The sequence below is a fragment of the Canis aureus genome, chromosome 22 (assembly GCF_053574225.1).
Source record: "Canis aureus isolate CA01 chromosome 22, VMU_Caureus_v.1.0, whole genome shotgun sequence".
Taxonomy (NCBI): Eukaryota; Metazoa; Chordata; class Mammalia; order Carnivora; family Canidae; genus Canis; species Canis aureus.
The window spans coordinates 15,699,143-15,725,536 of record NC_135632.1 but is presented as its reverse complement, the minus strand read 5'-3'; the positions used below and the strand labels follow the sequence as shown (position 1 = coordinate 15,725,536).

Genomic DNA, 26,394 nt, shown 5'->3' with positions numbered 1-26,394 from the left:
CCTCCCCTCACTCAGCATATTTCCTTGATGGGCTTATCAACTCCACAGCCTCACTTACCACCTCCTGGATGGTGGCTTCCAAATCTCTCTCTCCCTTAGCAACACCATCAGCTGCCTGGAGGACCCTTCCCTTTAAACCTCCCACTGTGCCTGAAATGAACTCCACCTTACTTCTCCTCTTGTGCTTCTGATCTCAACAAGATCCGTTTCTGTAACAGGCAGCTAAGAGAACTATCCAGAATGCATCGGTTGCATCCCTAGACTTTAAGGCAAGTCAGCAAGGGCTTCCCTCAAGCTGCCTCTACTTAGGGGCCTCTGAGACAAGGCCCTGCACTGGACATCCTCTGGGGCTGACTCAATGTGACCTTGACATTGACATCGACATCAAGTTGTCTGTTCACAGGTCTCCTTCACAAATGTCCAAGATATGGGGCCTACACTCTCGCCAGCCACCTCCCAGACAAGAAAGGGATCAAAGTGCAAGTCTCATTCCACACTTCTTCCCTTTTCCTCCCATCTGGACTCCTGCTTTTGTGGTGCCCAGGTCCAGAGGAGGCATTCAAGATTGCCTGAAGAGGTTCTCTGAATGGCCTCCTGTGTACAGCTGGCAGGCCCTGAGGCCCATGTGGGGCAGTGGAGGCAGGGTTTGGGAGTTAGGGGAGCCCTACAGAGCATTTCTGAAATTTATCTCCAAACCTCACCACAATTTCAGTAATTTCAGGGATTATTTAGATTTATTTCCACAACACCACAACTTTTATTCCCTAATCATGACAAGGCTAGTCTGTGCATGATACTCATTAAAATGTTTACCAAATGTCCAACAGTCTTTTTTACATTTACACACTCGCCTATTCTTTCCAACCACCCTGTGAGGACTGGAAGAGTTATTTCCCCACTTTAGAGAAGAAATTAATATGACTTGACTTTGATCCCACAGCTGGCAAGTTGGGGAGCTAGGACCCAAACCCAGACCTATGCTCCCAAATCTCATACAATGCTCATTGGAGAGAAAGATGTCACTACCTTGGGCAGGACTATTCCACTCACAAGATGCCTCCTTCACTGGCCTGTCCCAGCAATCAAATTAGCACACCTACAGAATCACCCCTTTGAGTAACAGCTGAATTGTTATACATTGGCTGGCTGGTATAATTCATTTATCAGATTGCCTCCTGAGATCACAGAACCAAGGATGTGGGCATCTTGCCAGGAAGAAAAGGAAAATACTAGCAAGCTGCCAAATGATGTGTGGAAAAGGGAGACTTGCAAAGTGGGCCCTCGTCGGAGACTGAGCACTTTGGGGCATGGGAATTCCTAGAGTAGCACCAGAACAAGCAAAAGGACATTGGCTTGCCTTCTGGCTATGTCTAGATTCTTTCCCCACACAAACAGGGTCAGAGGCCAGGGGCAGGCATGACCCCTCTAGCTGCATTCACCCACCAGTAATCCTAAAGTTAAGTTTTCTCAGCAGGAGAACAAACACAAAGAAGGACAAGAGATTACATATGAGCTTGTCACTCTTTCCTAAAGTCACTGACTTGTCTGACTCTGTCATGAGCTTGAAGAGACATCAGCTCTAACCATGGTGCATTCAAACATTCCCTGAATACTCCCTGCTGGATTCTAGGGAGCCAAGGAGACATGGCTGGCTATACCTTTCAGTCCATCACTGATTTTCCAGCCTCTTCTAAAACTCCAAATTGCTTGGTCAACCTGATGCTAAAGTTTCTGGACCTAGGATTCATTGGCTCCTGGAAAAAAATGAATAGAACTCTTTCATGGTTTTATTTATGACCGGGAATTTCTCTGGGGAATAGTCCCTTTCTTGGCTTCAACAGATACCCACAAAATAACCCACTGCTTAGGTCATTATCAGAGCACTGCGGCAATGTTATTCTTCTGTGATACTTCCAATAATACACGCTGTGCTGGAAATCCTTCCCATATGCAACAGTAGGTTCTATAAAGGGAATGGTGCTTTAATGAACCAACCCTGTAGTTCAACTTTCTCTATATAAGTTACTTTTTAAAATGAGGACTAATTTTATTCACATTTGGTAACAGGAAGCAAGAGCTGTCAACACGGATAGTTAAACATGTCATAAAGGCTCTAAATAGCACTTGAAGCCAGACACAAGATTCCATAAAGCTGATGCCTTAATGGAACCATTCTTCTCTTATTATAAAACAGTCTCCACATTGATAAATATGTTGTCAACTGTGGCAAAGAAACATGGGTTTTGGTGTTTGTTTTTTTACATAGCAGCACAAGTTGCCTTGCAGGAAGAACTATTTACATTATATTTTCAGATTAATATTAGATTGGTATATTTTAAGCAGTGTTTTAAAGAGTGAGAGCCTGTTTTCCTCTTCAGAAGTAAGATTAATTCACACTGTTTTAAAGAAATGAACCCAATCTGGTTTGATGGCTTCCCTGCTGGTTGCTAGCTGAACTGAGGGTTTTAACAGTTCATTTGGAAACTCAACAAAATCTCCCATCCAAGTACTAACCAGGCCCGACCCTGCTTAGCTTCCGAGATCAGACGAGATCAGGCACATTCAGGGTGGTATGGCCGTAGACAAAACTCAACAAAATCATAGCAAGCGAAGTAATACAAAATTTCCTATGCAAAGATTCCTGATAGCATCTGTACTTAGCTACTTTGCTCCCTCTTCCTTCACTTTTCTCCCCCTCCTGAAAGTTTTTGAGCTCATGGCAGGGATTCACCTTGCAGCCAGCCCCACAAGGATAGTTGGCTTCTTGAACAACCGTCAGGCAATTATGGAGTGACTACTGGGTTGGGCTTTACTAGAGGAAAAATACTAAAATCTAACCATGAAGCCATGACTGACAAAAAGTAAGTAGAAAGGAACAGAAGATGATAGGTAATTAAGTAATGAAGTTCTTACTCCGAGGGCTATTTGAATCTAGGGAACCGAGATGGCAATGTTGGTTAGATTATCATAGTAGATTTGAAAGAGATAAAAATTAAGTTGGACCTTGAAAGAAGATGGTACTGATAAGACCAAAGCCAGTACCATTAAGAGGGGAAAATATTTAAGTAAATAAATAAAGTACCAATTCTTACAACCTATTTCCAGCAAATGCTTTCTTGTTATGAATTCTCTCATTTAATCTTCAGAGCAACCCATTTCACAGATGAGGAAATGGAAGCTCAGAGAGTTTAAAGACCTTGGCCAATGATGGAATCAGATTTGTCCGCAACGTAAGACCATGTTGTTTCCACCACACCACATATATCACCACCTCAAGATGTGCACAACGGCACTTTTTCTCTTCTCTTCATGAAAACTCTTAATATTTTGGAATCGTAAAACTTGAGTAATAAGGTTCAGGAAGAGCCATCCCTTGGGTGTACATAGACTCTCAAAAGGTAAACATGATTTGTTAGCTGAGTCAGAGAAGACCAGTCATTCATCTAACTCAGAGTGTGTCCCAAATCCCCAGAGTGGGATGAGAAGTAGGGGACTTCCATAAACTAGAAGCAAAAGATCTGAGAGACCAAAAGGAAAACCTCTACTCCCCAAGTAGGAAGAGGCAAGGAAATGTCTCGCTTTCTAAGAAAGGTGACCCAATGCTAAGAGACTCCAGGCAAAGATGGGATCCCCATTGAAGCCAACTGGCTGCCTGAGAGACCAAGTCTGCATTATTACACATTGAGTCACAGGTGACATAATTCAGTTTAACCATAGGATATGTGGTACCCAGGTTCCAAAATAGCCCCAATGATCCCATCTCTTAGATTCACACTCCTGTGTAGTCCCCTCCCATAGTGCACTAAAGTTGGTCTGTGTCACAATAGCACCTAATGGAAGGGATGGGATGTCATTTCTGAGATTAGATTACACAAGACTGGCTTCTGTGGGCTCTCTTTTTCCCCCTCCTCCCTCTCCTCCACCTTCTCTTTCTCCTTCTCCTTCTTTTCTCTCCCTATCTTTCCCTCCCTCCCTCTCACTGAAGCATCCCCTTGGAGGGGCCACATGGTAAGAAGCTTGACGATAACCATGTGAGTGAGCTGAGAAGCATATTCTTCAACCTGAGTCAAACCTTAAGATGACTCTCGTCTAGGAGACAGCTTTACTGCAAATGCATGAGAGATCCTGATTCAGAACCACCAGAAGCTAACCTGCTTCTAATTCTTGACCTCAGAAACTGATGGGATAATAAATATTTCCTGTGGTAAGCTGCTAAATTCTATATTAGATTTTAGACAGCTAATAAAGGATAGAACAGGCCATAACGATCAGGTAAATAAGATGCTCCTGATCAGCCCAACAGAGGAAATGACCTGTGTGATTCTTCTGCCTCCAGGTCTCAAAGCTCACTCCCCTGTTCCGTGCTCTACACGGGCTATTTCTTCTGCCTGGGGCATCTTCTTCTGCATGTCTCCCCGTCTGCCTTTCAGGGCAGGGCTCCAACATTACCTCCTCAGGGGATCACCCTGGATCTCAGCTCACTGAGCTATTCTGCCTTCTAGGACCCCACTTTCCCTCCCCACCCCGTGCTTCCCTTTATCACAGCCATGATTTGTTTTTTTTGTTTTTTTTTTTTTTTACAGCCATGATTTGTTATGCCTATTTACTTATGTCCACTCCACTAAACTGTGAGCAACTTTAGGGCAGGGCTAATGCTAGCATCTAGCTAAGAACTTGGCACCTAATAGGTACCCAGGAAGATTTAGAGAGGTTTTGGGGAGCTCAGATACATAGAAAGCTCCTGAAGAAGAGAAATAGTCAACTGCAAAGCAAATAGTGACTGGCTTGAAGACAAAGGAGAGAATCTTTGGGACACACAGGAAAGGTACTTCTTCCCAGAGAAACCAGGGGCCAATGCAGGGATCAAGGCATCTAGGCTGCCTGCCTCAGAGTAGAAACACCACTCAGAGTGGGCTGAGGAGGGTGACTTGGGGCCCAAGGCCTGAGACTGGGAAGCCAGCTTAGGTCAGGACACAGCATCCAACCAGACCTGGACGTCCTGCCAACCCCATTGACCTTGGCCTAGAAGCCAGACGGTCTTTATTTAGGATCCAGACAGAACAGCCAGGAGGGAAAGGAGCCAGGACCCAGGTGTGAGATCAGCAGGGTCAGCCAGTCTAATCTAGGACCAGGCTTTGGTTAATCAGAAACTAGGTTTCTAGAAGATGCTTAGGTAGTAAGGCAGTGGGGGAGGAAAATCACGCATGGGAGAAGTTTCACATTTGTTTCCTTTTTAAGATTTAATTTGGGAAAACAAACTTACAAAAAAGGGATTTTTTTTTCTACATCAAGATCAAGACACAGGGATAGTGAAGGAGGCCATCCTGGGAATGAAAATCCTCCTAGATCCCAGTGCCACCCTATTTAACTTCAATGTGCACAAATACCCTACACCCAAGTGTGTAAGGTCATTATTACCAATAGCAATGGCAGCAACAGCCCACTGATAGTCTGAGACCCAGGTGGGGCACTGCATATACGCACAGATGGGATATGCCCTATTTATATAAATCGCTTCCTCCAGCAAGCCAAGCCCTCCATGATGAACCCAGCCCAACTCCAATTCCCAGCCACAGTCCTCAGGAAATATATACCCTTACATCCCTCATCAGGCTCCTTTTTGAGACCACACTGATTTATATTTACACCTTCTTTCAGTGAGAGTACTTTAAGAACAAGAGAAATCAGGTTGTAAATATTTTCCCTAGATCACTTGTTTTCTTCCTTTGTACATAGTATTTCTTTGCCCTACAGAAAATCTGCATCTCTATAATCAAATGTATCAGTCCTTTTTTTTAAGCAGTCCAAGTTTTAATGAAACCTCTTCATAACCAAATAACATCTGTTTGTTTGTTTGTTTGAGTTCTCCCATGATTTCTTCTAAAATGTTTACAGTTTCATTTTTACAATCAATTTTATTGAAGTATAATCACATACAATAAAATGCACCCAGTTCAAGTAGACAGAATGCCAAACGAGAATTGTACAGCGTGTCCTCTAATTCTGGCTTCTTTCACTGTGTATGTGAGATTTATCCCTGTGATTGTTATGCATCTTCCTTCTTTTTTATTGTTGAGTAGTATCTCAATGTATGGATAAACCACACTTCACTTATCCTCCATCTGCTGCATATTTATTCCAGTTGGGGTTATGATGAATACAGCTGCTTGGCTTAGCTTTGTTTTGTTTTGTTTCTGAGGATTTAATTTTTTTCTGAAATATTTTATTTATTTATTTGAGAGAGTACACAAGTTGGAGGGTGGTGGGGTGCAAAGGGAGAGGAAGCAGAGTTTCCCACCAAGCAAGGAGATTGATTTGGGGCTTGACCCCAGGACCCTGAGATCCTGACTGGAGCCAAAGGCAGATGCTCAACAGACCAAGCCACCCAGGTACCCCTTAATTTTTCTAATAAACTTAATTTTTTAGAGCAGTTTCACGTTCACACCAAAACCGAGTGGAAAGTACAGAATTCTCATATATGCCTGACTGCACACATGCACAACTGTCCCCACTGTCAACGTCTTCTGCTTAGTGGCACATTTGTTATCACTGATGAACCTACACTGACACATCTTTGTCACCCAATGTCCATAGTTTATCTTAGGTTTCACTCATGGTTGTGCATTCTGTGGGTTTTGACAGATGTATAAAGGCCTGTATCCACCATTATAGTTTCACTGCCCTAAAAATCCTCTGTGCTCTGCCTATTGATTCCTCCCTCTGTCACCCCATAGCAATCACTGATCTTTCTACTGTCTCCACAGCTGTACCTTTTCTAGAATGTCCTATAAATGGAATTACAAAGTATAAAGACTTTCGGATTGGCTTATTTCACTTAGTAAAATGCATTCAAGATTCCTCCATGTCTTCTCATGGCTTGATAGGTCATTTCTTTTTAGTGCTGGATAATATTCCACTGCATGGATGTACCACAGTTTATCCACTGATCCACTGAAGGACATCTTGGTTGCTTCCAGGTTTTGGCAATTATGGATAAAGCTGCCATAAAATCCTGTGTGCAGGTTTTTGTGAGGACATGATTTCAATTCTTCTGGGTAAATACCAAGCATAACTGCTGAATCATGAGGCAAGAGTATGTCTAGTTTTGTAAGAAACTGCCAAAATGTATGCCAAATAACTGTGCCATTCTGTATTCCCAAAAGGAATGAATGAGAGTTCCTGTTGCTCCACATCCACATTAGCATTTGATGTTGTCAGTGTTTTGGATTTGGGTCATTCTAATAGGTATTTAGAGGTATCTCTTTTTAATCGGCATTTTTCCATTGACATATGACATTGAACATCTTTTCTTATGCTTACTTGCCATTTTTATATCTTCTTTGGTGAAGTGTCTGGTCAGATCTCTGCCCGTGTTTTAATTAGATTGCTCATTTCTTATTGTGAAATTTTAAGAGTTCTTTGTATATTTTGAACAGGAGTTCTTTACAAAATATATGTTTTGCAAGTATTTTCTCCCAGGCTGTGGCTTGTCTTCTCATTCTCCTGATTTGGCTTATCTTTTTGCATTTAAATATTTGATCCATCTGGAATTAATTTTGATCTAAGGAATGACATTGGGAGTCCAAGTTTTGTTTGTTTTTTGCAGATGGGATAATCTAATTATCCCAACATGAAGTTGTTTTGAAAAGTCACTTTTATATTAAATTCTTACATGTATTTGGATCTAAAAAACAGAATGAAAAAAATTAAAAAAAATTAAAAACAGAATGCTTTTAAGTCTGTTCCTGGGGGTTACTGAAAACAAGAGGTGCCTATATACTTCCTACCACTTCTCCAAATATGATAAACTATATGCATGTGTTCAGCATATCCTAGAATTTATTGTAATAAATGGTTGTATAAGCTATATTGGGCTGGAATTTTTCCAAAGATAAACTGGGGTCTCCCTGCAAACAAAGACCATTAGCCTGGGAGCTCCTTAAACCTGTCTACTTTCTCAAACTGGTCATTCTCTATGGGCAGCAATCCAGTTACCTCCTCTATCAGGGGGCCAGATAAGGTAAAATATTTATCTCCCCATAAGGAGAAAGGACCTTTTTGATCCTATTAAGTGGGAATGCCCTGGGCAGAAGCTCTATCCCTCTGAAAATCACCAGAGACCTGTTCAATACACCTGGCCACTCCTTCCTCCTTGTTGACTATTTCTTAAAACTGCTCCTAGCCCTGAGGCTCCCTGAGGAGAAGATGGCACTGTGTGCTCTGGCCAAGTAAGAATAAAGACCACTTCTGTTTGGTGTCCACTGCTGACACTCCTCCTGCCAAGAAAAAAAACAAACAAACAAAAAACAAACAAACAAAAAACAAAACTTGCAGGTAAAGAGTGGCCTCCTCTCACCCACAGCCAGGCAGCTCAGGTCAGGTACACTTTACCCTGCTCAGGGGCCCCTGCAGGAAGAGTAGATCTTCAGCTTGATCTCTCTACTTCCCATACTGTAATCCCCCAGCACTGCCTCTGCTTTCCCAGCATACCAGCTGCTGCCCTTCCCATCTGGGCTTTTCTCTCCCTTTCTTTCCCTTTGAACGATTTTTTTTTCTTTTCTAAAAATAAGCTTGCAGCTCTCCTTAGGAGGGCTGAAGAATGGAACTGAGCAGAGAATCTTCTAGGTAGAGCAGTTATCTCTGGTGGGACAGAGCAGAGGATCATGAAATAGAACTCAGCTGAAAACCAGAATTGTGGAGGTTCAGTACTTTTAAGATTGCCACAAGTCAAGGGTACTCACTGCTCCCCAGACATTGTATTACTAAATGTTCATGATTAATATTTCATTGAGAACATGAACTAATAAATTAATAAAGCATGCAATTAATTAATTGTTCCCTCTTAGCAACCCTAGCTTATTAAAGGTCTGTAGCCTCAGGTCTCCACTCTGGGGCTCACTCCACTGGTAGATCCACTGGGCTCAGGTGTTTGAGGGAGATGAAGGAGCCAGCACCTCTCTTCTGAGTCCAACAGTGAAAGGGCCCAGAGCAGGGAAAAGAGCTGGGTATTGAGGGTTATCAGAGGGGTGGGGGGATGGAGAGTCATTTCCAGCTCTGATGCTCCCTGGTAATTTCACTAAAGTCTGCCTTTCCTTATCTCCACAAGGATGGTGGCAATTCCCCCTCATGGGATTATCTTGAGAATGAAATGAAATTGCACATAAAGCCAAGTATCTGTGACATAGTAGAGGCTCAATAAATGGAACTTATTATTCCAATCAAAGTATCCAAGACTCATTAGAATGACCTTGCTTTATTCATGGAAAGTTTTGTTAAATTAGCACTTTCTACTCACTATGGTGATGATTCTTGGCTGAAAATCACATTTTTATAAAAGATATCAGGTACCTTCTCCCTACTTCACATTCACTTACTCCTTCCTTCCCTCCTTATTACTCCTCTGACAGCACTCTGTCCAAGCTACCACCTACAATAGCCTTCTAACATGTTTCCTATTTCCTTTTTTACCTTCCTTCCAACCAGTATCCACATTGCAAGAGTGATCTTTTGAAATTGAAAACTGAATCCTTGCACTACTCTGCTTAAAACCCTCCACTGTATTTCCGTCTCACTTACACTAAAATCTTTGTGGTGACTTGTAAGTGCCTACCTGAGCTGACCCCTGGCCATCTATCAAACTCCACGTCTAACCAGTCTTTCCTTGTTCACTCTGCTTCTGCCCCCACTGCCTTCCTTTTCCCTTAAACTCACTCAGGGCCTTTGCACTTACTATTCTGGAAAATGCCCTTCACCTCTGTTATGGACTGAATTGTGTCCTACCAAAATTCAAATGTTGAAGCCTTAACTCCCAGTACCTCAGAGTGTGATTGTATTTGAAGATAAGGTCTTTAACTTGATGGGATGAGCACTAGGGTGTTAAACTATATGTTGGCAAACTGAATTTAAATATGAATAAATACATGCATACATATAAATAAATAAAATGAAGATAGGGTCTTTGAAGGGGAGATTAAAGTAAATTCAGTCACATGGGTAGGCCCTAATCTTATATGACTGGTGTCCTGATAAGAAATTAGGACACAGGCACAACAGACTAAGGGACAAGTATATGAGAAGGCAGCCATCTGCAAGCCAACAAGAGAGGCCTCAGAAGGGCTGGCTGTGTGGTTCAGCAGTTGAGCATTTGTCTTCGGCTCAGAGCGTGATCCTGGGATCTGGGGTCAAGTTCCGGATTGGGCTTCCCAGGAGGAGCCTGCTTCCCCCTTCGCCTATGTCTCTGCCTCTCTCTGTGTGCCTCTCGTGAATGAATGAATGAATGAATGAATGAATAAATAAATAAATAAATAAATAAATAAATAAATAAATAAAATCTTTAAAAAAAAAGAGAGAGAGAGAGAGGTCTCAGAAGAAACCAAACCTGTCAACCCCCCGGGGTTAATCTTGGACTTCTAGCTTCAAGAACTGAGAAAATAAATTTCTGCTGTTTAAGTGACTCTGTATTATTTTTGTTATGGCAGCCTTTATGGATTATATTGTTTCCATACAATCCCCATCTTCACATGGCTGCATGGTTGCTTCCTTCTTATCACCCACAGCTTTCAACATAAATGTCGTGTCCCTGGAAACTATAACCATAACCACTCAGTCTAAACTACACTCTCCCATCATTTGTTTTTCTTTGTAGTAAAAGTTTCATAGTACAAAATTATTTCGTTAACCAGCATATTGTCTAGAATATAAACTCAGCCAGAGTTGGCTCCTAGAGTGTCTCATTGCTCCACTGGGACAGTATACTTGGCACAGGGTAGGCACATGGAAAGTATTTATTGGATGTCCACAATGCCAAGTGCCAAAGAGACTACAAGGACAAGTATGAAATGGTTCCCAACCTGGGGAAGCGTGGTCTCTGTTGTGTGCCAGGAATCATGCCGCTCAGAATGCACGGGATTGAAGAGTGGACAGGGCATGATCTGCAGAAGCCACTACAACTGTGAGAGTATGGGCAGTGCCAGCAGTTCAGAGGGACCTGTGCCTGCAGGAAGAGGTGGGACAGCAGGGGAGAGAGGTAGACAGGGACTTCACCACGACATGCCAGGCCAAGGAAGCTGAGCTTTCCTCTCCCTCTCCCCACTCCTCTTCCAGTCGCTCTCAATCTCTCTCTTTCTCATTCTTCTTCCTCCTCTTCTTCATCTCCTTCTCTCTTTCTCTGATTCTCTCCCTCTCTCTTATCCTCTCTCCCCCCACCACTCAATCTAACTCTCTCTCTACCCCCCCCCCGCTTCTCTGATAAGGAAGAAAAAAATAAAATCAACCTGAGTTGTGTTTTGAGAACAGAATGATATAATATATGTGAAACATCCACAAAAGTGTTGGGTCCCTAATCAATAAAAATTACTTGAATATAAGTTAGTTGCATAACTATAATAAACATTTCAGTACTTGGACCAGAATGGATGGTATACTATTTCTAATCATGCCCACAATTTCCCAATTTATCTCTTCTTCCATGACCTACCTACTACCTACCCACATGTAGCAACTGACTACATTCTGTGTACATATCTTCTCTTTGCCCATATAAGAGTAGAATCAAGCACACACTTAATTTATAGAAATTGAAGGCATCTGGGTGGCTCAGTGGCTGAGCATCTGCCTTTGGCTCACGTCATGATCCTGGGGTCCTGGGATCAAGTCCTGTATCAGGTTCCTCATGGAGAGCCTGCTTCTCCCTCTGTCTATATCTCTGCCTCTCTCTGTGTCTCTCATAAATAAATAAATAAAATCTTTAAAAAAATTTATAGGAATCAAATGATATGAGTGGTGGAAGCACTCAAGCCTAAAGCAATCCCATAGTGCAGCTAAAATTATTTTAACAATTTAAAATTAATTCCATTGTTTTTGGAGAGAATATTTGCATGATTTGAATCCTCTTAAACTTTTTCAGATATATAGTCTTGGCCCAGAATCTGCTCTATCCAGTAAATGTTCAAAAGAATGTATATTCTGCTGTTATTGAGAGAAATGTTTTATACAAGTGTCCTATGCAATTAGGATGAATTGGTTGATAGTGCAGCTCAAACCTGTATATCCTTGCTGATTGTTTGTCTACTTGTTCCATCAATTATTTAAAGAGGGGTATTGAAATCTCTGACTATAACTGTGGATTTGCCTATTTCTTCTTTCCAGTTCTAACAGTTTTTCCTACATGTATTTTGTAGCTTTATGTTAGGGACATAAATATTTAGGATTGTTATATCCTCTTGAATTGGCTGCTAATCATCATAAAATGACCTTTATCCCTGATAATATTTTTTGTGCAGAAATCCACATTGTCTAGTAATAGAGCCACTCCCAATTTCTTTGACTAGTGTTAGCCTGGCATATCTTTTTTCTCCAACTTTTTATTTTTCTTTTTTAAGATTTTATTTATTTATTTATTCATGAGGGACACACACAGAGAGAGAGGCAGAGACATAGACAGAGGGAGAAGTAGGCTCCATGCAGGGAGCCCGATGTGAGACTTGATCCCGGGACTCTGGGATCCCGCCCTGAGCCAAAGGCAGATGCTCAACTGCTGAGCCACCCAGGCATCCCACCATCTTTTTACTTTTAAGTCTTTGTGTCTTTGTTATATTAGTAGGTGTTGGAACTTATACATTTTTAAATTTTCACAGCTTACCTTCAAATAATGCTATACTCTTTCGTGTGTGTGTGTGTGTGTGTGTGTGTGTGTGTATATATACATATATATATGAAACCTATAATATGATATTTTCTAACTTCTTTGCATGCCTGGTAACCTTTGATGCCAGACATTGTAACTTTTATCTTATTGAATTCTGGATGTTTTTGAACTCCTATATATATTTTTGGCCTTTGATCCAGGATGCATTAAAATGTCTTATTAAATGCATTTAATAAACTAACGTTTTGTCCTTTCACACCTCACTTTTAAGATACATTATGCAGGACCAGAACAGTGTTTAATCTAGGGCCAATTTTTCCCCACTCGTGAGGCAAGACCCTTCTGAGGACTCTACCCAATGCCCCGTGACCTGTGGGGTGTTCCACTGTGCTGCTGGGAATAGGCACTATTTCTGGCCCTATGAGAATGCCGTGTGTTGTTCCCTCTAATTCCATGAGGCAGTTTTGTTGCCTCCCTCAGGTGGTTTCCTCATGTGATTAGTATTCAGCTGGAAACTTTAGGAGGACCCTCTAGGGTTCTTGATACTCTGTCTCCCCCATTCTGGCTGCCTTGGTCTCCCTGAATTCTCAGCTGTGTGTCCACACAACCCATGGAGTCTACAAGCTCTGCCCGGTTTCCATCTTCCTTTGGAATAGCTGGGAACTCTCTCCAGGCAATAAGCAAAGGCAATAAGCTGAGGCAATTACATGGCTCACTTTGTTTCTCATCTCTCAGGAATTATGGCCTTCCATTGCCTGATGTCAAGTGTCTTAAAACCACAGGCTTATACACTTTGCCTGCTTTTTTAATGGTATTTCTGATTCTTGGTACTCCCTGTTGTTTGGAAGTAAGTCTTACAGAGCTAAAATTATGGAAAAGCTGTGAAAACAACTTCAAGTCCTTTCCAACCAATGACAAGAGGAAAAACAAATTGTTTAGCTGTGGCCAAGAAACTGGATGGCGATGGTCTTACTGACATTCTGGACGAAGACATGAAAGGATTGAGGACAGAGGGAAACATTCTAAGTACAAAAAGTTCTTAGTGTCCTGTATTTTTGGGAGATATAGGGGCTTTCCAAGGTAATTTTGACTAGGGGGTGTGGGGTTTTCCCTTCCAGCACTGATCTTTGACCCTAACCCCAAGTATAATCAGACTCCCCGGTCCTGTTCTCCATTTCCCTCTGTTCTCTCAACTATTAGGCAACCTAAGAAGATATGGCCTGGAGTAGAGGCTGGAGAAGGTGAAAAGTGGCTGAACCAGTTCTCCCCACCCCAGACTCAAAGACTTGTGAAATAAAGCTGTTATCACTCTTCTCCCTAACAAACATTTGTCAAGTGCTGCTTCTCAGGGTATTGCTGCCAAACCAGAAGTTTATCCTTTTAACCTTTGGCCTCTGACCCTGGCCACTGACCTAGTGCTAACTTCTTGCCAAGTGCTGTGGGGGAGAGATAATATCAAGTACCTACTTTGGCTCTGGGGACCAAAAGACCAAACAAGCACATGTGAAATCATTAAAGAACTCCCTAAGGGTAAGTCCTAGATTTTAATCTCCAGACTGAAAGGGCCTGTCCAGTACCCAGCCCAAAGAATGTAGGAACCCGATCACCACCAAGGCACTTTGTCATGAAATTTCTTAAAACCAGGGATAAAAAAAGGAAAGACTAAAGATTAAGAGAGCAAAAAACATGTTATACATGAAATACCAGAAGTAGAACTGGAGTCAAACTTCTCAGAAATTAATGGGGCAATGGCTTCAAAGTCAGAAGCTTGGTTGGCTTGGTCAGTAGCATGTGACTCTTGATTTTGGGAGTGGGTTCAGGCCCCATGTTGGGTGTAAAGATGACTTACAAAGAAAATCTTCAAAAAAAGTCAGACGGAAACGATTTTCAAACCAGACTCCCACATTTAGACAAATTAAATATGAAGATAAAATAAAAGCATGCATAGTAACAATAATAATACTTCCTATACACCTTTTCTTTGGCAGCTGCTGATATACTTCAGCAAAATGAAGCAGCAGGGAAAGAAAGAAAGAACATGAGATCCAGGAAACAGGTAGGGAGCTGCGTAACACCAGGATGAAAATGGTGCAGCCAACAGAGCAACTAGTTCCTGTTGGGGCAGGAAGATGAAAGATTCCAGGAGGGAAGTCTTCAAGGAGGCAAAAAAATGGAGTTGCAAGGTATGATATTTAAACATTTAGAACTAAGATGTCTAGGCCATCAACAGATGTGATGTAGTATGTGGAAAAAATTAATGATAGTAATGATAGGTATAGAAAATTAAACCGATTAGAGGGAAAGTACAATTGTTAGCTCCAAGAAGAGTAAAAAGTTGTACAAGAAAAACACGTACACCATTTGACTTTGCAGTGGACAAAACTGACATAGTCACAAGAAAAATAATTGCCAGGTTAACTCAAAGACCATGATAGGTCTGGGAAGCTACAACAGGGAAAACACAGTGGGGGCGGTGGTGGGGGAAGGTGTGTGCAGAAGTAGAGAAGAGCTAAATCTGCATCTGTTATAGCAAGAGTGTTCGAAATTAATCAACCAAGAAAAGCAACATGAACTGCTATTATTGAGAAATATGGAACTAAAGAAAAAATAAGATGCTGAAAGCAGTTATCTCCAGAAGCAAAAACGAGAAGACAAAATTAAATGGGGGGTTTTTCATCATAACTTTCCAACACTTCATATTTACTTTATAACAACTATGCGTTCACATTATTTGTTTTATTGTAGTAAAATATTCAGAGCGTAACATGTACCATATTAACCATTTTTTCAGGGTATGATTTGATGCCATTAAGTGGTTTCACATTATTGTGCAACCATCACCACCATCCATCTGCAGACCTTTTCCCTCATCCCGAACTGAAATTTCATAGCCACTAAACAGTAACTCTTCAATTCTCTCTTCCTCTAGTTTCTGGTAACCACTCTTTTACTGTTTTCTCTATGAATTTGACTATTCTAGATCTCTCTTATAAGTGGGAACCATACAATAATTGTCTTTTTATGATCTTTTTTTCATTTAGCATAATGTCTTCATTATGTAGCATGTGTCAGAATTTCCCTCCCTGCAGAGGCCCCTGGCTGTCTCAGTCAATGGAGTGTCTGACTCTTGATCTTGGGGTTGTGAGTTTGAGCCTCATGTTGAGTGTAGGGATTACTTAAAAATAATATATAGATATAGATATATAATATTTTGTTTTTTCCATTGTTAATAAGAAAGCCACAGGTCCAAGATGGTGTCACTTAGACCCAGTTCCCAAATCAGGGCTAGCTACACTATCTAACTGCAGTTTCAAACTCCCCCAAGGTTGCACTTGGTGTTTGTTTTGTTTTTAATACTTGCCATTTTAATGAGTGTGAAATAATATCTCATTGTGATTTTGATTTGCATTTCCCTAACGATTAGTGATGTTGAGCATCTTTTCATGTGCTTATTGACCATTTGTCTATCTTCCTCAGAGGAATGTCTATTCAAGTCCTTTACCCTTTTCTCTTAATTGTTCGCCTTTATTACTTTGTAATAAAAACAAAGAATTAATGTTAAAAGCAAGATCCTCACCCCAAGGACACCTAAAAAAGCAAGATCCAAATGCCAATAGGCAAGTTGAATTTCAAAGCAGGGGTCCTTGGTAAGGCCCTTACATGATTCTTAAATGGAAGACGGGTACTTCTATATTACCACAAATTGTTGAAGTCCCAGGCATTATCCAGACAAAACTTAAAAAGCGTGAACGCTTAACTCAAAAAAATCTACACATTTCTTTGCAAGTTGTCTTCCTCTTTCTAATACCCTTGTCCTGGAGAGTAGGAAAAATTTGGATTTGTTTTTTTGTTTTGTTTTGTTTTTTTCCTAAGCCTCCAGGGACACACTCCTGAACTGGGCCCTAAAGGATGGTGTTTTCTACAAGCAAACTGTTGACTTGTTCTGGGTTAAAATCCATTTCTTTTTTTTTTAAGATTATATTTATTTATTCATGAGAGATACACAGAGAGAGGCAAAGACACAGGCAGAGGGAGAAGCAGGCTCCATGCAGGGAGCCCGACGTGGGACCCAATCCCGGGTCTCCAGGATCATACCCTGGGCTGCAGGCGGCGCTAAACCACTGCGCCACCAGGGCTGCCCATAAAATCCATTTCTTTAACCTCCTTATCTATCTCCAACATTAGCTCTGCTCTCACTTGTGTATCTAAGTAGAACCTTTTATCCATAAATACGTTACACAGAGTGGCTGCTGGAAGTGGTGTTCAGTGCAAGATCAAACCTGCATTAGAGAGCATGAGGCCATCTGGGGCTCAGGTGTAAGAGCACACTTGTCTTCTGGGCACCACATCTTCATAAGTTCCTCCAAAACTCCCTACCCTCTGACCTCTTGTGGTAACTATAGCTAATATTCAAAATCCACCAAAAAACCGTTGAGATGGCATAGAACAGAGGATGATCTTAAAGACTCTGGAGTCAGACTACCTAGATTTTCATCACAGCTCAGCTACTTGCTAGTTGAGTCACCTTGATAAATCCTCTAACCTCTCTGCATCTCAGTTTCCTCATCTCTAGAATGTACCTCAATAAGTTCTAAAGAGGATGAACTTAAATATGTGTGATGTGCTTTCAACAATGCCTGGCACACGATGATGCTGCATAGATCAGCTCTAAGATGACTGCCATCATGGCATCGAGTTATCCAGAAGGGCAGTCACTCCACTGCTACCAATGATGTCTTCTGAGGAGTGGGATTTAGGAAGGGAGGTTGAGGAGAGGACCTTAACTTCTACTTCATGCATTCCTGTATTGTTTGAATGTATTACTTTTTATTAAAAGCAGAATAGGAAAATAAATAAACAAAATGGCATCTGGTTAAGAGAATGTAAAAGAATCCCTCCCAACTAAAATAGCTAAGAGGATACAGAAATTCAAAACAATCCTAGGGCGTCTGACTGTTAGTAGAACATGCACCTTTTGGGGTTGTAAACTTGAGCCCCACCTTGGGGATAGAGTTTACTTTAAGAAAATAATACTATCCAAACATTTAAAACTAATGTTGCCAGGACACCTGGCTGGCTCAGTTGGAGGAGCATGTGACTCTAGATCTCGGGGTCCTGAGTTTGAGCTCCAGGTGGATAGTAGAGATCACTTGTAGAGGCGGTTGAGCCTCTGCCTTTGGCTCAGGGCGTCATCCCAGAGTTCCAGGATGCAGTCTCACATCGGGCTTCCTGCAGGGAGCCTGCTTGCCCCCCCCCTAACCCCCATGTCTCTGCCTTCTCTCTGTCTCTCATAAATAAATAAATAAAATCTTTAAATAAATAAATAAACAAAACTTTAAAAATAATAAAACTAATGTTGCCAACGCAAAGCTTGAAACTCATGACAAATTTTCTTGAAACTCATAACAAATTTTCTGTACCTCTAAGACTAATAAAGTCGCAGTGTGCAGAAGGGTGGCATCAGTGTTTCATTTACAGTCCACTCCTCCACAAATAGCTACTATGGTCTTTTCTCTAGCCCATTAACAATTAAAATTCGAGGCCATTACCAACCAGGAAAGAGAGCAGAGTCCCCTCTCCTTCTCAGTGAGCGTATTTGTTTGTGTTGAGAGGAGCATCCAGTTGCAGCCACCCCTACTCCAGCAGTGTCTCTTCCTTGATTCCGTTTTTTAAAAACTACAACTCCCAGAAGACGCCTGGGCAGGAATCGGGGGCTGGAGGAGAAGATGTGCCTGATGCTACAGCATGGTCTCAGCTCCACTCACCTGCCATACCACCATTTTCCCGGAAAAGCGCCTGAAAGCTCAAGAAACCTTCTCTTTGTGCGGGTCTTGGAGGACGTGCTCTAGTCAATGGGAGTGAAGAAGTCTGGTTGAGAAAGAGCAGGCAAATGGCAGTGCTGTGTCACTTCAGCAAACGTGACGGCCAACTCAACCCTGGATCTCCACAGGAACGGTGACTGACCTGGCAGCCACAGGCCAGAGCCTGCAGGGGGCAGAGTCTCCTTCCACGATGGCATCTGAAGAAAGTTCAAAAGGAAAGGGTCACCTGTGAACAGGGTTATTGCTCATAAAGGAAATAACTGTTACACATAAGAACTCTGGCTCCCTCCTGACCGTTCTAGAAGCTTCATTAAATGTAATTACTATGACATTCGCTTTGTCAAAACAGGGCGCTAGAACTATTGTCTTAAAAGGAATATATCTAAGATGGCACACTTTGGAAAACAGTTTGGCAGGTACTCAAAAGGTTAGCATAGAGTTAACCCAAGATCCAGCAATTCCACTCCCAAGTATATTACCGAGAGAATTGAAAATATATGTCTCTGCTAAACCTTGTACACAAATTTTCACGGCAGCGTTATTCACCGTAGCCCCCAAACGGAAGCAATCCAAAGAGCCATCAGGTGAGAATGGATAAACAAAATGGGGTACAGCCATACGATGGAATATTATTGTTCAGTTGTAGAAGGGAATGAAACACTGATATGTGCTACAACATGGATGAACGAACCTTGGAAACATGCTTAGTGAGAGAAACCAGACACAAAAAGGCACGTATTGTATGATTCTATTTACATGAAAAGTTCAGATTAGGCAAATCGTCTAGAAAGATTTGAAAGTGCATTAGTGGTTACCAGAAGACAGGAGGAGAGGAGACTAGAAGTGACCGCTAGCAAATGTAGGGTTTCTTTTTGAGTGAGGAAAATGCTCTAGAATGAGATAGTGGTGATGGTTGTACAACTATGAGAACATACTAAAAAAACACTAAATTATTCACTTTAAATAGGTGGTTGATGACATATACATGATACCTCCCCCCAAACCTGCTATAAAAAAGAAAGAAATGGTCCCCAAATGCTAATGCAATGGTTTTGGGGTAATATGGCTGGATGCCAATTTTTATTTCTACTTTTCTGGTTTTGGGTGTTTGTTTGTTTTTTTCAAAATTTCCCTCCTCTAATGAGCAGCTATTATTTCACCACCTGAAGCTCTGGAATCAGACAGACTCTGCTAGATTCAAATCCAAGCTCCTCCTGAATGAACTGGTTAATCTTGAACAAGTTACTTAATTATATTCTACACCTCAGGCTCTCCATGGAAAATTGGGGGGATGACATTGCTTACCACAGTGTAGTTGTGAGAATTTAATAAGAGAATGCTGTAGAGTGCTTAGATTGGAGCCTGGCATATTACTAAGTGCTCACGAGGTATCAGTGCCATTTTGTGTTTAACTTTTTTTTTTTTTTTTTTTTTTTACGTAATCTCCACACCCAGCACGGAGTTGGAACTCACCACCCAGAAATCACGAGTCTCATGCTCTTCGTACTCAGCTAGTCAGGTGCCCCCTGCTACTTTTGTTATCAAGAATATGACAGTAAAATAATGCTAATTTTATTTCCATTTCTAAAATGTAAATTAGCATTTTACAGCACTGTTGCAGATGCTTTACACATTTCAATATATTTAGCCCCCACAACTACCTGGGGAAGTGGGGTACTCTTGGGCCTATTACACAGGTGAAAAATAACTGTGGCATTTGCCAGTGGCATGAAGTGTGTACGTTTTGCAGAAATTTAGGAGCACATAGAAAGCATAGAGAGCTGAGGCAATCAGGGAGGGCTCTGTGAAGAAAGTGGCCCTGCAAAGAAAGTCAGGTTCGCCCTGGATAATCCCACCTGGATGGGAAAGGGTGGTGAGGGCCTTGCAGGTGGAATGGAAGTTACCCAACAAAGAGGTGGAAAATATTAACATTTGTTCAGGGTAGGTGATAAGTACAGATTATGTGTTATATTATTTTCTGTACTTTTGTGCATCTTAAAAATAATTACTGGTACGCCTGTGTGGCTCAGTGGTTGGGCGCCTGCCTTGGGCCCAGGTCGTGATCCCAGGATCTGGGATCGAGTCCTGCATCAGGCTCCCTGCAAGGAGCCTGCTTCTCCCTCTGCCTAGGTCTCTGCCTCTCTCTCTCTCTGTGTGTCTATCATGAATAAATAAATAGGTCTTTTAAAAAAATTACTAATTAATAAAAATTAAAAATCTTGAGTCCCCATATTCTGGAGAAACAACACATTTTCTTTACCTGAGTCTTTGATGTATGCAGCTATATATATGAAACATTTGCTGGTTAGAAGAATTAGTAAATGTTCTCTTTATTCTTTGTAAAATAAACCTTGGTTTTTAAATTATCTGCCTGTCTCGTTTTACTATGCCTCAGAGTTTCTTTTTTCCATACGGATCTTACTCCTTGTCACAACTGCATATTGCACAGTAGGAACGGTCCACGATTTATTTCTCCCTTCCCTCCTGACCCCGATTTTCTATTACAAATATGGTTTGTAAACATTGTACTTATGCAAAAGCCTTTCCCACGCACGGCCTGAGGTACATACGCACTTTAAATAGGTGGTTGAGGATGAGCACTGGGTGCTATTCTATATGTTGCCAAATTGAGCACAAATAAAAGATAAATCTATAAAAATAAATAGATAAATAAATAGATAAGTGGTTTATGGCATATACATGATACCCCCCCCCAAAAAAAAAACCTGCTTAAAAAAGAAAGAAACGGTCCCCAAATGCTAGGAAGGCCATACATCCAATTCTCAAAAAATGAATCAAAGACGGGGTGAATGCAAAATCTTTGTATTCCCCTCTCAATTTTTTTGTAAACCTGAAATTGCAATTTACGAAAAAAAATTGTCAAAAAGAAAAAAAAAAAAAAAAGAAAAGTCAGAGCCCAGGAACGCTGGCAAACTGGGAGTGCGGCGTGTTCCTCACGTGGTCCGGGCTGGAGCGCGGGGCTCCCACCTGTCGGCCGGGCCCTGGCCTCGGCGGCCCCGCGCAGCCCCCGCGCAGCCCCCGCGCAGCCCCCGCGGCCCGCGACGAGGCGCAGGAGCTCCGTGACCTACTGCCCCCGGGACACGCGCTCCGCCCCGCCCCCCGGCCGCTTCCATTGAAAAAAAAAAAAAAAAAAACGCTCGGCGATCACGTGAAAGCGGCGTGCCGGCCGCATGACGTCAGCAGCGCGGCCCAATGGGAGCCTCTGTTTATGTCGGGGGTCGCCGGAATCTGCGAGGCCGGGCGCGCAGCCTCGCCCCGCCGCCCCGCCGCCCCGCCGCCCCGCCGCCCCGCCGCCCCGCCGCCCCGCCGCCCCGCCGCCGCCGCGCCGCCCTCGGGCTCTGGTCGCGAGCGCTCCGCAGGGGCGGGACGCGGCGCGGCAGCAGCGCCGCGGGGAGGGCCGCGCCGGTCGCCTTCCGCAGCCGCTCCCCCCGCGCCGTTCCCGGGGCGCCGCGCGCCTCTAGGCCGGGTCCGCCGCTGCCGGCCGCCGCGGGTGCCGGGTCCGCGTCCCCCACCAGCGCCCGGAGGACATGCGGGAGAGAGGATGACCCAGAGGGACACGCTGGTGCACCTGTTTGCCGGGGGGTACGGGCCGGGCCGGGCGGGCGGGCGGGCGGGGGCCGGGGGGCCTGAGGCCCGCGGGGACGGTGGAGGGATGGAGCCGCGGCGGGGCCGGGCCGGGGCCGGGGGGAGGGGGGGCGGGGGTGCGGGGCCGCGCGGCTCGGAGCGCGGCTGCAGGCCTCGCGGGGGCTCCGGGGCCTGGGAGCCGGCGGGAGGCGCCGAGGCCCAGGACAAAATGGGCGCCGGGGCGGCCTCCTCCCTCCCTGCCCCCTGGCGGCGCGGGCTGCGAGGCCTCCGCACGTCGCTCACGCGCGCCCGGAGCTCGGGGAGCGGCCGCCCCGCCGCCGGCTGCCAGGGTGGGCTCTAGGGGCGGGGCGGGGCGGCGCGCGCGGCCTTGGGGTTCTCGGGCCCCGGGAGCTCTGGGGGGCTTCCTGCCGGGGCGCTCTTCCCGGCGGCAGGATGCGGTGCCCAGCGGCAGCGCCGGGGGGTCGGACTCTCCTGCCCCCGAGGCCCCCGAGGCCCCCTGCTCCCCGGTGCTCCAGGGCGGAGGCCCGGGGCGGGGAGGGCCGGCGCTCCGGCGGGCGGGCGGCTGCTGTGGGCCGGGCCCGGGCCCTGCGGCCTCCCGGGGGCCCGCCGAGCCTTCTCTCTCTCTCTCTCCGCCTTCCGAATTACTTGGGGGGAAATCCCAGCATTTTGGAGTTACTCATCTGTAGCACCGTAGTCCTCAAAGAAATGGCTACGGTGACTTAGGCTGAGGCTCCTTTCTGTCTACATATGACCCTATAAAGCCGCATCCCCTTAAAGGGTGCATTTTTGTTTTTAAAATCGACCACTTTTAAGACTTTATCGCCAACGATGCCACTGCTTTCCTTGGGTTGGCGCATTCACTCAGCAAACTTTTACTGCACACGGCCATGGGCCAGCCACGGTTGTGGAGTAAAAAAAAGAAAGAAAGAAAAAAATTCCTTTTAATCCGACAGACCCGAGTTTAGACGAAGTTTACTTGCCGTATTTCTCGTACTTTTACCAATAATCCGTGTTTCTGATAGGTTAACCAGTCGTCTTGGCAAATTATTATTATTATTTTTTTTGACCCATTAGCCATGTAGATGTTCTTGTAAAGACGTTAGGGAAATAATCAGGCTTTCTCCTGTAATTCCATCACAGGGTAATATCTGAAAGTGAGACTGACTGCGCATCTACGTCTTGCTGCTTTAATTTGAGCGAAAAATGGACAAAACCTGTTACTTTAACTGCTTCATTTGTAAGATGAGGAAAGTGCACTCTATGATCTCCAGGGCCCTTCCCGGGTTCTAACATTTCTATTACCCTGCATTCAAAATTCATATATCAAGTTTTGTTAAATGTAGGGGCACCTTAGCTTGACTGCACTGAATTCTCAGTTTGAATTAACATCGTCTGTCTCTTTTTTGTTATTAATATATGTAAAGGCCCTCCTTTATTAGCCTTTTCTTTAAAAGTACAAATGAAGAGTTTTTGCAGCATCTAGACAGCAATAGATGTAGGAGCCTCCCCTTCCAAAAGAACCTAGCATTTGCAGGTTAGTTAGAATATTAAATGAGGTACTCTAATGCAGGGCCTGACACGACATAGGTTATCAGCCTTGTAAAAATTCCCTTCTTTTGTATTTCTTGATTTTATATTTACATGTGGTTGCATAATTTGCAATAAAAGCTAGTTTATCTTTTTTTTCTAGTTTATCATTTTTAGAGGAATATTAGAATTAGGAAGGATGGCAAAGATTATCTGGTTCAACCCCTTAAAATATGGAAAAATACTGAGGTGTATTGATTTACACAAAGTCCAACAGCTTTCTATATGTGTAAAATGAGAGGTAAATCATCTCTACAGCTCCTTCCAGCTCTATATTATATAAAGCCCATTTTGTAGAATATCCTGGAAATCTGTATTGTAAGCATTGTGGAAATGCAGATAATCTTTACAGATCCTTCCATCTCTGTATTATATAAAGCCAATTTTGTAGAATATGCTGGAGGTATGTATGGTTAATTTTGTGGAATGCATGTTGTGTCAGTAACATTGTTCTCAATCGAAGATGTTGAGTTCTTTTATATATGAAAGTTGCTTATTTAGGCTGTCGCTTCTGGGACATTCTTCATAAAAAAACGATTTCAGGGACGCCTGGGTGGCTCAGCGGTTTAGCACCACCTTCAGCCCAGGGTATGATCCTGGAGACTTGGGATGGAGTCCCCCTCTCTCTGTGTCTGTCGGGAATAAAAAAATAATCTTTAAAAAAGAAAAAAACCTGGATTTCATTATCTTTTATACTGATAGAATTATATTAATTAGTATTGAGAAAAGTTATTTTTTACTTTAGCAATAATAAGTAATTACAGAAAAGGTGAGAGAGCTTTTAATAGCTATTGTGCCTGGGTATCAGATTAAGTTATGAAAACTCAGTATACTTTAATAGAATTAAATAATCTTTCACAGTAGCATTTATTTAATCTTAGTCAAAATTGATTGAGTAGGGGGCCTTTGGATTGTTTCCCTGATGATTATAATTGTATTCAGGTATTGTATTTATCAGGATCTCAGAGAGATTTCTAATAGCAAGTCTAGTAGCTATCTTATTAAATCAGGAACATTTGCAACAGACCAGCACTGGAACTTGGGTCTGGGTGACATGCGTAATTTATGCTTTCTTTAAGATACTCTTTGTTCCCATTATATTTTTTGCCAGAATTAATATTCACAGTTTATAAGGTCATTGGTTAGGTCAGTTGAGTTGCGAAGGCAGTTCATGACAACCTGCAAAAAGGATGTAAGATTTAATTTAAGCTATATTTTCAATAAAACTGTGTGTATATTAAATTCTTTAATAGAACTATATATTGTGTAGTTATTGTGCCAGCCATCCACCAAGAGGCAGTTTGCTTTTTTTTTTTTTTTTTTGAGGGAGAGATTGTCTCAAATAGGAATAAACCTTAGAAACTGTCCTTTCTAGATTTTTGATGTTAAAGATTTTATTTATTTATTCATGAGAGACACAGAGAGAGAAAGGGAGGTAGAGACACAGGCAGAGGGAGAAGCAGGCTCCATTCAGGGAGCCAGACGTGGGACTCAATCCCAGGTCTCCAGGATGACACCCTGGGCTGCGGGCGGCGCTAAACCACTGCGCCACCAGGGCTGCCCCAAGACTTTTGATGTTATACAATAATGAGCTTGTATGCTTTTAGGTACCAAACTTGGCTATTCTTTCTTGGAATTCTTTGCCAATTAAAGCACTTAAATCAAGTGATTTTGAACAGTAATTTTTTCATATAACAATAAAGCTCCAACGTACTACTTTATCATTTTTTATTATTATTATTCATGAGAGACACAGAGAGAGACAGAGAGGCAGAGACACAGGCAGAGGGAGAAGCAGGCTCCATGCGGGGACCCCGATATGGGACTCCATCCTGGGACTCCAGGTCATGCCCTGAGCCAAAGGCAGACGCTTAGCCGCTGAGCCACCGAGGCGTCCCACTACTTTGTTATTAGTAGCAAATTACATTGGTGTAATTACAGTTACAACTGACCTTAACTCATTGGCCACATCACTGGGTCAGAGAGACTCAGGAGCAGTTAGAAAAGAAAGTGAAGACCTGGATAAGTGTACATAGTGAAATGATAATGACAACATTTGACATAGTTACCATTTTTTATATGTGAGAGCACCTGAAATCTACTCTTAACAATATTCCAGTGTTCAATACAGTAGTATTAATTTTAGTCATTATGCTATACGTTAGAACTTTAGACTTGTTCATCCTACATAACTAAATTTGTAGTGTTGACTGGTACCTTCCCATTTCCCACACCTTTTTGCCCCTGCTATACCCACCTTTTATGCTTCTCTGCTATTTGACTTCAGATTTCACATTTAAGTGAGGTCATGTAGTTTGTTTTTGTTTTTGTTTTCTCTGTCAGGCTTTTTTCACTTAGCATAATGTCTTCCATGTTCTTCTATGTTGTTGCAAATGGCAGGATCTTCTGCATGGTTTTCTTGATCCTGGATTATTCTTAGCTACATTACATTCTACATTTCTATCTAATTTTTAAAAGCATTATATTGGCTGTGCAAATCCATGTTCATGAAGAGTTAGCCTATTTTATGAGTAGTAAAAAATACTTAACTCCGTATTCATTGCTAAGAAACTTTCTTTATGGGAGAATAGAATAAAACAAATAATTTTAAATGTTACGGTTTTTATGTAGAATGTTTTAAAAATAATTTCTAGTCTTTCCCATTAATTGTTTTATGACTTGGTTGCTTAATAAAATAATTGTGCTGTCCAAAGGTCATATAGATTAACAATG

General features: G+C 42.7%; 1 protein-coding gene and 1 long non-coding RNA gene across 2 annotated transcripts in view; one reads left to right on the top strand and one right to left on the bottom strand.

Annotated features, from left to right (window-relative positions):
* The window catches only part of LOC144293804 (uncharacterized), a 149,191-nt gene extending 130,428 nt beyond the window's left edge, over positions 1–18,763 (bottom strand). Inside the window, exon 1 of the long non-coding RNA XR_013361121.1 lies at positions 18,412–18,763. This is a non-coding gene — a long non-coding RNA (uncharacterized LOC144293804). The remainder of the gene's footprint in view (positions 1–18,411) is intronic.
* A 3,065-nt stretch (positions 18,764–21,828) lies between these two features.
* The window catches only part of SLC25A36 (solute carrier family 25 member 36), a 37,038-nt gene continuing 32,472 nt past the window's right edge, over positions 21,829–26,394 (top strand). The window contains exon 1 of the mRNA XM_077864935.1: positions 21,829–22,071. Within this exon, the coding sequence (XP_077721061.1) occupies positions 22,031–22,071 (41 nt within the window). The 5' untranslated portion in view covers positions 21,829–22,030. The remainder of the gene's footprint in view (positions 22,072–26,394) is intronic.